We start from the raw sequence: 10,815 nt of genomic DNA, 5'->3' as shown, positions 1-10,815 counted from the left end.
GTAGTATAGAAGGAAAAACCGCGCAGTATTTTTTAATTAATATTTTTGAAAAACCGTGGTATAGGCTATTCGCGAAGTTCGAACCCGTGAAAATCAAGGGAACACTGTATATATTTATTGGATTTGTATGCCATCCCTCTCCGCAGACTCGGGGCGGCTAACAACAGCAATAAAACAGCATATAATAATAATCAAATACTAAAACAGTTAAAAATCCTTATTATAAAACCAAGCATACCATGCATAAAATTGTAAAGGCCTAGGGGGAAAGAGTATCTCAATTTCCCCCATGCCTGGCGGCAGAGGTGGGTTTTAAGCAGCTTACGAAAGACAAGGAGGGTGGGGGCAATTCTAATCTCTGGGGGAAGTTGGTTCCAGAGGGCCGGGGCCGCCACAGAGAAGGTTCTTCCCCTGGGTCCTGCCAAATGACATTGTTTAGTTGACGGGATCCAGAGAAGACCCATGAAGGGCTTTATAGGTCATAACCAACACTTTGAATTGTGACCGGAAACTGATCGGCAACCAATGCAGACTGCGGAGTGTTGGTGTAACATGGGCATATTTGGGAAAGCCCATGATTGCTCTGGCAGCTGCCTAACAACAGCTGATAATGTTGCCTAGTTTGAATAATGAAACATCTGAGAGGAGACAACCAAGGTTAGACTAAACTCAGCCAATGCTTGCAGTAAATGCTGTACTTTATTAACAGTAATGATTGTGAAGAACAAATTGAGATTCCCATGATTTTCACTATATTTGGGCTAAATTTTTTTGAATATCACAAGACCATTGCAGAGCTCTGTAATAGTGTTTTATAGTTCTTTGTTGTCGTCGTCATTATTATTATTATTATTATTATTATTATTATTATTATTTAGATTTGTAGAAGACTGGGGTGGCTTTGTTGACTCTGCATTGGTATTCAGCTCAAGTTCAATTATTTTTCTAACCTAGGTTTGGTTGCCTAAACTACATTCACATAAAGGAGGCAAATACAGGGATCTGACTTAACTTGTAATTCTGCCCAAGGCTATGTATATAGCCTTGATAAGGCCAAGATATGAATATTCAGAGAACTCTGTAAGTTGCCACCAAATTTAAATGATCAGTGCAAATTTCTTGCACACTCCTGGTTTGGAAAGAGACTTCAGAAAATAGTCACTAAAGCTATAAAGCCATTCCCTATTGCTGTGTACACTTACATTAGTATTTGTAGAGAACACAAATTTGTTCTTACAGCCAATACTAACTACTCAAGCTTTTATTACGCTGTTATCCCTGTGCTGATTATTAATACGTAGTTTGAAATCATTCGTCATGCGATTTCGAACGAGTGGGCAAACACATTCACAAACTGAGCATAAACATGCCTTAATTTAGCAAATCCGAATGGTGCCCAAAGGAATTCAGCCTTAAACCACAACCAATAACCCACAAAAGCTGGCTTCAGAAATGAAGCAAAAACGAAACATTCACGGGTGATTCAGTTTAACTCAAAATGTGAAACTGACCAGTAAAATCCTCAATTCCTCCTCTAGGGCAATGGAAAATTTCGGGGTACAAAAATTCGGACAATTCTCGGACAGCAACGAAGCGAGTTTGCTATATCTTTTTGATATCAGCCATTCGGATTTTTATTACATATAAGCCTTCACGTGGCGCTGCTTCGAATTTTCTGCGCGTTCCAAGTTTTCCTTTCCCCTTTTCAAAGTTCTGATTGTAGTTTTACCATTTCTATGTGATTAAGAACCGCCCAACCCGCCAAATCTTTTCGAGGAGGAGGAGGAAGAGGAGGAACCTAGTCACATGCTCCTGCCTTTATGATCACATGACGAAACGGGAGGAAAGGGCTCCGGCGCGGTTCTTCCCCCCCCCCCTTTTTGCTACGGCTATTAAATTCTCTTTTCTTTTCTTTTTTTCAGCTTCTTCCGACCCCCTTCAGAAGAAAGGGCTTAACTTAGGTAAGGATTGAAAAGTAGTCGTTTCTTTTTCTCAGTGTACTCATATTGATACTTAGGAATAAATTCACCTCTCTCCCGCCGTCTCCATTTCTCTGCCACTTCTAAGTCTTGTTGGTGGGAAACCGCCTTAGTAACCAGTAATTACACAAATTCAGAGAGAGTCTGAGTAGGGAAAAGTATATGTCTTCGAATGAAGTTTGTCGAAAAAGGTGCTACTAGGTACTGGTTTTTTAAAACTTGAAAATACATATTTTGTGGAGATCCGTATCTAAAGCCTGATATTATAACAGCCAGTTTCATGTAATAGTTAAGGCACCAGTCTAGGAAGCGGGAAACCAGGAGTCTTGTGCCAGTCACTCTCTCAATCCCGGGACGCAGGCCATTTTACTAGTCCAGGCTGTCGCTAGGAGTCAAAATTTAATTTGTATTGGTATCACAGCTTAATTTTAAAGTCCCCTTCCATAGAAAGATCTTGCGGGAGGATTATTATAAAGGCTGTTGATTTTTATCCGCTAGCAAATAGCTTAAATTACAATTGTTTGTTCAACAACAAACTTCTGAACTGATTGCTTTTTTGCCTGTTAAGCATTCCATGCATCTTGAGAAGTTTGTATTATGAATGCATGGGAAACGTGTATGTGCTCAGAAGTAAAAAAACCCGATTATGGTTTGTTAGTTTTTTCCAGAAAAGTTTGAGGGTTCTGGTTCTCAGTTTCAGCTTTATCCAAGAAGTCTCCATTTGCAATTCTGAAGACCCCCCCCCCCCCTTCCTCTAGCAGTCTAAACTGATAAGAAAAAAGCCAGGTGTGGTTCCTTCCCTTTTTACTCCCTGCACATTAAAACAAGGATTCATTTGAATTCTAGTTTGTAAGGCATTATATAAATGAAATTGTTTTAATAATGCTACTTATTGCCTTTATCCATATTGGCTTTAGGGAATGTTTCAGGCTGCATTCATATGCTAAGCCAAGGTACTTTATTTAAGGCATAATGCCTTGAGTAAACCCATGCAGTGTGGTAAGCTGTTTGTTTCAGTATATTGCTTAGGAATGCTTTTGATAAGTCATAATTAAGACGTGGCTTAATATAGACTTTATGTTCTGTTTTGAAATAAGCCTCAGTTAGGAGCACAGTTCTATAATATAAGAATACAGTTATTTATTGGTATTTGATATGTTATATTGCTAATGACAATTTCCTTCTAACATGATATAGGGTCATGAAACAGTATATAAGGAACTTTAGTTTACTCATTATTCTATATAAACCTGGCCAGAAATACAATCTAAAGACTTCTAAAATCCAAAGTTTGAATAGGGAAGAACAGGCTATAATTGAACCTTGTCAAAACTGAGTAGTTATGGGATTTGGGTCCTCCAGATCTGATATTGGTTTCTGTCTTTAGTTCTGAATGAAGTGATATTATCTTATTCAGACTTATTGTGCATTCTGGGGGGTTCTCCTAGCCTCCTAGCTGTTGCTCAGTTGCATGGGTGAGTTATACCCATTCCTGGATTATAAAGCCCTGCTCATAGCCTACTTGCGCATTACTACCGCTTAATGGAACTACAGGTAGTCTTTAATTAAAACTATTTGTTTAGCAGCCATTCAAAATTGATTTTTTTAAAAAAAAAATATGACTTGTATCTTACACTTCTGGTCCTTATTATTACAACCATCACACTATCCTCACAATAACATGATCAAAGTTTGGGTGATCTATATACAACTAGTCAGCATCTCTGATGTTCTATGATCACCATTTGCAACTGTCCCAGCTGGTTTCCAACATGCAGAGTCAATGAGGCAAAATGAATTTGACCACATGGTTCTTCCAACAGTTGTAATGATTTGCTGAACAACATGAGAAAAGTTGTAAAATTGGTAACAATTCCCTTAATTTTGTTTAGCAACAGAAATTCTGATCAACTGAGATTTTCAGTCATTCAGATCATAATTATACCAAAGGTGCTTTTTCAAAAGGCAACTGGACTTTGTTTTCCTTGAAAATATTTCATTTCTCATCCAAAAAGCTTCTTCAGTTCTGATTGAATGATGGAAAATAGATTTATATTTCTTTTAATCACCTAGCTGTTAGCACTCTTTCTGAGAGTCATCAAGGACATTTGGATATTTATCTGTACCCTCAGGATTACCTGAATGGTGCAAATGGGTGTGGAAACTTTTTGGAAGTTTTTACTCCATACAATTTAAGGGAAATTCCAGGAAGGGAATCCTGGAACTCTTTTGGCAGCTCTTGAAAACTTAATGGAAAATTCAATTAGTATCATCAGAATGCAATGACACAGGTTATTATGTGTGCATCATGCTCTGTGTGTAACACTGCTACTGTACAGTTCACTAGCATTTCTGATAGGCTTCCAGTTGCAATTCAAGGTGTTGGTTATCACCTTCAAAGCCTTAAATGGCATAGAACTAGGTTACTTGAGGAACAGCTTTTCTCCCAAGAACATCTGCTGATCCTCTATCTTCTTTAGGGAGGGCTTGTTACATATTCCTTATTTGAAATCTTGTCATTTCATGGGACCTAAAAAATACCTTTTGTGCAGTTTTTATGGAATGCTCTACAATGATGGTGAACCTTTTTTGTTTCGTGTGCTAAAAGGGTGTGTGTAGGTGTGCTAGCATGTATGCATGTGTCCACATCTCTTCCCTCCCCCCCCATGCATGCGCACCCCCATGTGCTGCTCTGCATTCACAACCCTCCCCCCCCATCCCTGCACATGCGCACAAGTCTCTAGTCTGGAGGTTCAGAATATCCATCTCTGGTTTGCTCATTGTGCTGTTTTTTGCACTCCAGGGCTTCAGGAAGCTTCCCTGAACCCTCTGGAGTGCAAAAAACAGCACAATGGGCAAACCAGATGTCTGTTTTCCCTGAAGTGTCCAGAGGACAACATGGCATTTCCCAAGGCCAAAAATCAGCTGGCCAGTGTGCACGCTGGAGCTAACATACGGCAATGTCTCATGTGTCCTTCAATATGGCTCCACATGCCATCTGTGGCACACTTGCCATAAGTTCGCCATCATGGCTTTACAACAGTCACCAACTGGTCCATGAGAAAATTTGGGTGGTCCACAGAAAAATTATATTTGCATTTTTTTTTATATTGCATAAATAAGGGGTCCTCAAACTGGTGGTGGCACTCCAGCTCCAACGGTCCTTGGAAGAAGCCAATTATCTAGGTCCCCAGCATTCGGGTTTCAGGCCCGGTTACAGCACAGAAACTGCTTTGGTCACGTTGATGGATGATCTCTGGCGGGCCCGGGACAGGGGTTTATCCTCAGTCCTGGTGCTTCTTGACCTCTCAGCGGCTTTCGATACCATCGACCATGGTATCCTTCTGCACGGGCTGGAGGAGTTGGGGGTAGGAGGCACTGTTCTCCAGTGGTTCTCCTCTTACCTCTCCGGTCAGTCGCAGTCGGTGTTAGTGGGGGGTTAGAGGTCGACCCCGAGGTCTCTCCCTTGTGGGGTGCCTCAGGGGTCGGTCCTCTCCCCCCTGCTATTTAATATCTACATGAAACCGCTGGGTGAGATCATCCAAGGGCATGGGGTGAGGTATCATCAGTACGCTGATGATACTCAGCTTTATATCTCTACCCCATGTCCAGTCAACGAAGCAGTGGAAGTGATGTGCCGGTGTCTGGAGGCTGTTGGGGCTTGGATGGGTGTCAACAGACTCAAACTCCACCCTGATAAGACGGAGTGGTTGTGGGTTTTGCCTCCCAAGGACAATCCCATCTGTCCGTCCATCATCCTGGGGGGGGATTATTGACCCCCTTGGAGAGGGTCCGCAACTTGGGCGTCCTCCTCGATCCACAGCTCACATTAGAGAAACATCTTTCAGCTGTGGCGAGGGGGGCGTTTGCCCAGGTTCGCCTGGTGCACCAGTTGCGGCCCTATCTGGACCGGGACTCACTGCTCACAGTCACTCATGCCCTCATCACCTTGAGGTTCAACTACTGTAATGCTCTCTACATGGGGCTACCTTTGAAAAGTGTTCGGAAACTTCAGATCGTGCAGAATGCAGCTGCGAGAGCAGTCATGGGCTTACCTAGGTATGCCCATGTTTCACCAACACTCTGCAGTCTGCATTGGTTGCCGATCAATTTCCGGTCACAATTCAAAGTGTTGGTTATGACCTTTAAAGCCCTTCATGGCACTGGACCAGAATATCTCTGAGACCGCCTTCTGCCGCACGAATCCCAGCGACCGATTAGGTCCCACAGAGTGGGCCTTCTCCGGGTCCCGTCAACTAAACAATGTCGGTTGGCGGGCCCCAGGGGAAGAGCCTTCTCTGTGGCGGCCCCGACTCTCTGGAACCAACTCCCCCCAGAGATTAGAACTGCCCCTACTCTCCTTGCCTTTCGTAAGCTCCTTAAAACCCACCTTTGTCGTCAGGCATGGGGGAACTGAGACATCTCCCCCGGGCATATACAATTTATGCATGGTATGTTTGTGTGTATGTTTGCTTAGTAAATGGGGTTTTTTAAATATTTTAAACTATAATTTAGATTTGTCATGAATTGTTGTATTCTGTTGTGAGCCGCCCCGAGTCTGCGGAGAGGGGCGGCATACAAATCTAAATAATAAATAAATAAATAAATAAATAAATAAATGACCCCTGGGACAGATACTTGCAATGAATGCTTACTCTTTTTAATATGTTTGTGAGTGACATAGGGGAAGGTTTGGTAGGGAAGGTTTGCCTATTTGCCGATGACTCTAAAGTGTGCAATATGGCTGATATTCCTGGAGGCTTCTGTAATATGGTAAATGATTTAGGTTTACTAGATAAATGGTCAAAGCAATGGAAACTGCAGTTTAATGTTTCCAAATGTAAAATAATGCACTTGGGGAAAAGGAATCCTCAATCTGAGTATTGTATTTGTAGTTCTGTGTTAGCAAAAACTTCAGAAGAGAAGGATTTAGGGGTAGTGATTTCTGACAGTCTCAAAAAGGGTGAGCAGTGTGGTCGGGTGGTAGGAAGAGCAAGTAGGATGCTTGGCTGCATAACTAGAGGTATAACAAGCAGGAAGAGGGAGATTGATCCCGCTATATAGAGCGCTGGTGAGACCACATTTGGAATACTGTGATCAGTTCTGGAGACCTAACCTACAAAAAGATATTGACAAAATTGAACGGGTCCAAAGATGGGCTACAAGAATGGTGGAAGGTCTTAAGCATAAAACGTATCAGGAAAGACTTAATGAACTCAATCTGTACAGTCTGGAGGACAGAAGGAAAAGGGGGGACATTTTCGAAACATTTAAATATGTTAAAGGGTTAATTAAGGTTCAGGAGGGAAGTGTTTTTAATAGGAAAGTGAACACAAGAACAAGGGGACACAATCTGAAGTTAGTTGGGGGAAAGATCAAAAGCAACATGAGAAAATATTATTTTACTGAAAGAGTAGTAGATCCTTGGACAAAACCTCCAGCAGACGTGGCTGGTAAATCCACAGTAGCTGAATTTAAACATGCCTGAGATAAACATATATCCATCCTAAAATAAAATACAAGAAATAGTATAAGGGCAGACTAGATGGATCATGAGGTATTTTTCTGCCGCCAGTCTTCTATGTCTCTATGTTGCTGAAGAGTGTCTTCCCTTTGGGGTCTTTTGGTGTGGGTCGGGAGGGGGGAGAAATTCTGACTTGGAGCCTGGAAGCGCCTTTGGTGGCAAAGAGGTGGTGGGTTTTGTTTCTGTGGACTGCATCATGGCCTGAAACTGGCTGTTCATTTCAGCCCACTGAGCCTCCAGGCCACTGGCCTTGCACTTCCGCAGGTCTTCCCTCTGCTTGGAAAGCCTATGTTTGTAGTCCTCAGTGAGGTGCTTCTGCTGAGTCTCCTTCTCAAATTCTCCAATTTGAACCAAGCTGTTTTGCCAATTATTTCTCTGGCTGCTTAGTTGCCTGTTGGGGCCCTAAGGAGCCTGGGCGGGCAGGGGTGGAGGGGCTGGGAGGGGAGGGGTGAGTAGAGGCTGACAAAATATCTTTCGCCATGAATGACATCGAGCTGGTTGTGCCACCAAGTCACATGACCACATAACCATGCCCATCCAGCCAGTGGTCTGCGGGATTTAAAATTATGAATTGTGAAACTCATTTTTTTTGCCAACAACTGGCACTTACTTCTGATTTTCAGCAAAAATATTGTAAATTGCAGTTCCATATTAAATGGCAGATGTGGGTATGGTGGCTATTTCAGAACTGGTCATAAGTACATGAACTACCTGTATATTTCCCCCCCCCCCCCCAATTTTATTGTTTTTGATAAATAACTCAAGCAGCAAACAGTTAATACTTTCTTCCTTCTGTTTTCTCCACAATTGTAAAGTAAGTTGGGCTGATAACATGGTTGGCTCAAAGGCTTTCATGCCTAAGGTAGTACAGTGATCCCTCGATTATCGCGGGGGTTACGTTCCAAGACCTCCCGCGATAATCAATTTTCCGCGATATAGCGGCGCGGAAGTAAAAACACCATCTGTGCATGCGCGCCCTTTTTCCATGGCCGCGCAAGGGCTTGCAGGTGGAGGCGGGGAGCGACGAAAGTGCAGAAGCTGACAAAGATTGCTTTGAATGTCGGCTGCACCCGCCCCCCCAGCACCCGCCCGCCCGCCGTTCGCCCGCCCGCCCGGCCGCTCGCTCGCCGCTCGAGAGCAAGAGGGGGAGAGATAGAGAAAGAGAGACAAGGAAAGAAAGAGATGAGAGGGAGGAAGAGAGTGTGAAAGAGGAAGAAGCAAGATAGAGAAAGAGAGAGAAAGAAAGATGAGAACGGAAGGAAGAGAGTGAGAGAGAGGAAGAAAGAGAGAGAAGAGTGGAAGGAAGAGAGAGAAATGATAGAAAAAAGGGGAGAAAAAAAGAGAAATGAGAAAATGATTGAAGCAGAGAATGACAGGAAAGAAAGAGACAGAGAAGTGACTCTTGGTGATGACGTATGACGTCATCGGGTGGGAAAAACCGTGGTATAGCAAAAAAAACGTGGAGTATTTTTTAATTAATATTTTTTGAAAAACCGTGGTATAGCGTTTCGCGAAGTTTGAAGCCGCGAAAATCGAGGGATCACTGTACTAGAATTCATACTTTCCTGGTTTTTAACTTGGTGCTTTAACTAGACCAAGCTGGCTTTAAATTATTTTTTGTGCATTCTCCACACCCTAGCATGTTTCCATTACAGAATAATAGATTGTGGTTATAAATTGTGTTTTTCCCAAATTTGTTGGAATAAAACTTAAGTCACATGTTCCACGAAGCCATAATTAAACAAGTTGAATCATGTTGTGATCAGTAAGCAATTAAAAAGCTGGCTGATGGCATCTAATCTACTATTTACTCTGCTGATTTCCAGCTTTTTTCTAGCCCTTCAGAAGTAGCTGAGTTTTATTGGTTTCTTTCTTAATCGTTGTGTTGGTTGGGAATTTGACAAGTTATCCTGTTATAATATTCTTAGAGGAGGTTTGGTTGGGGAGAGTGTATGCATTTGTTTTTAGGACCAGGTTTAATAAGTCCCCAGATGATATAAAACAATGTTGATGTTAACATGTTCATTTACCTTTAGGTACTGATGGATTTGGAGCTGAAGGATCCCGACACTTTAAAATTAAATACATTACAACTGCTAATCAGCTACCCAGATGGTATCAAATTTGGGGATTTCATTGGAGCTTTTTACCAGTTCCATCACTTTCATCCCCAATTATCTCATTACGGGTATAGTTCACTCAGAGATTTGCTGCATGATATGAGAGAAACTGCAATTGTAGAAGGCAGCCAATCAAATGAACCAGTAATGAAGCTAGTAAATGGTTTAAATCTTGATGGATGGATGGATGAAATAGTAGGAAATGGACCATACAGTTTTCAAAAGGAAGATTCAAGATTGAAGAATGAAGAAAGAACAAGAAAGGAAGCTACAACAGAAGACGCCGCTAGAGGTAAATGCATTACCTTATGGGGGAAATTGCAGCCCAGTACAGCTAGAGCTATAGCAGTTCCTCATATATTTGACATTATATCTGGCTAGCTGAAACTTCATTTATTTATTTGCTTTATTTGTGTGCTCCCCATTCTTAAAATCTCTTCTACTGTAGATACAGGTGTGTGTCATCGTAAAATTACAATATACTCTAAAAGCTAGTTATGATGCAGTTTCAAAATTATGATGGCTGCATTTGTTCACTCTTACAAGTAACCTATCTGCCCTACTGATGCCAATACATGTCCCCACAGCTGAAACCTGCTTCCCACCTAAGGGATCCTAATGCTGGTAGAAGAAACTACTGGCACACAGAGGACTGTTACAGGTTGTCCCACATAGGAACTTATAGGACTTAAATATATTCTTTGGTTAGCTCCAGGGCCCAGCAGCATCCAACTTTCCTTTATGTTTTTTGCAAAGAAGTGTCCTAGATGAGCTTTTGGGGAGGAATACAAGGGGGAAAACATCTGTCTCTGTCTCCCAGCAATTTACCTCCTTGAAGCAAATAGCCTGCTCAGCTTCAGCATAGCCTGATTTAGCAGAAATAGCTGATTGGTGGTTGGATGTGTCTCCCGGAATACAGTCCATCAGCTAGCTGTTCAAGCTGCGGGGATCGCCATCATGCTGCCACCTGTTGCCATCTCTGTGCCTCCCATTTTTGGCCTTTGTACACCCTTTTTTCAGCCTCTGTCCCCCAATTTTTGGACTCCACATGCCCTATAATCAGCCTCTGCACATCCTGTTTTTGGCCTGTTACAGGTGGTGGGGATCACTTCCATGCTGCCTATCCCACAGTGCAGAGATAAAAAATGGGGCGCATAGAGACCAAAAATGGAGTGTGGGGTGGTGACGATCC

The 10,815-nt window shown here is 42.4% G+C and overlaps 1 protein-coding gene across 9 annotated transcripts in view; it reads left to right on the top strand.

The window, feature by feature from the left end:
• The first annotated feature begins 1,820 nt into the window (after positions 1-1,820).
• The window catches only part of LOC139154640 (serine-rich adhesin for platelets-like), a 61,304-nt gene continuing 52,309 nt past the window's right edge, over positions 1,821-10,815 (top strand). For 6 of the 9 annotated variants that reach the window (XM_070729487.1, XM_070729485.1, XM_070729489.1 and 3 more), the window contains exons 1-2: positions 1,848-1,961; positions 9,540-9,915. In XM_070729487.1, coding sequence (XP_070585588.1) covers positions 9,546-9,915 — 370 coding nt within the window. In that variant the 5' untranslated portion in view covers positions 1,848-1,961; positions 9,540-9,545. Of the gene's footprint in view, positions 1,962-9,539; positions 9,916-10,815 lie in introns of all 9 variants that reach the window. The other 3 variants (XM_070729492.1, XM_070729493.1, XM_070729486.1) reach the window with 3 other exon arrangements.

This window comes from Erythrolamprus reginae, chromosome Z (genome assembly GCF_031021105.1).
Source record: "Erythrolamprus reginae isolate rEryReg1 chromosome Z, rEryReg1.hap1, whole genome shotgun sequence".
Classification (NCBI taxonomy): Eukaryota; Metazoa; Chordata; class Lepidosauria; order Squamata; family Dipsadidae; genus Erythrolamprus; species Erythrolamprus reginae.
The sequence above is the reverse complement of the archived record's forward strand: the minus strand, read 5'-3'. Positions and strand labels throughout refer to the sequence as shown.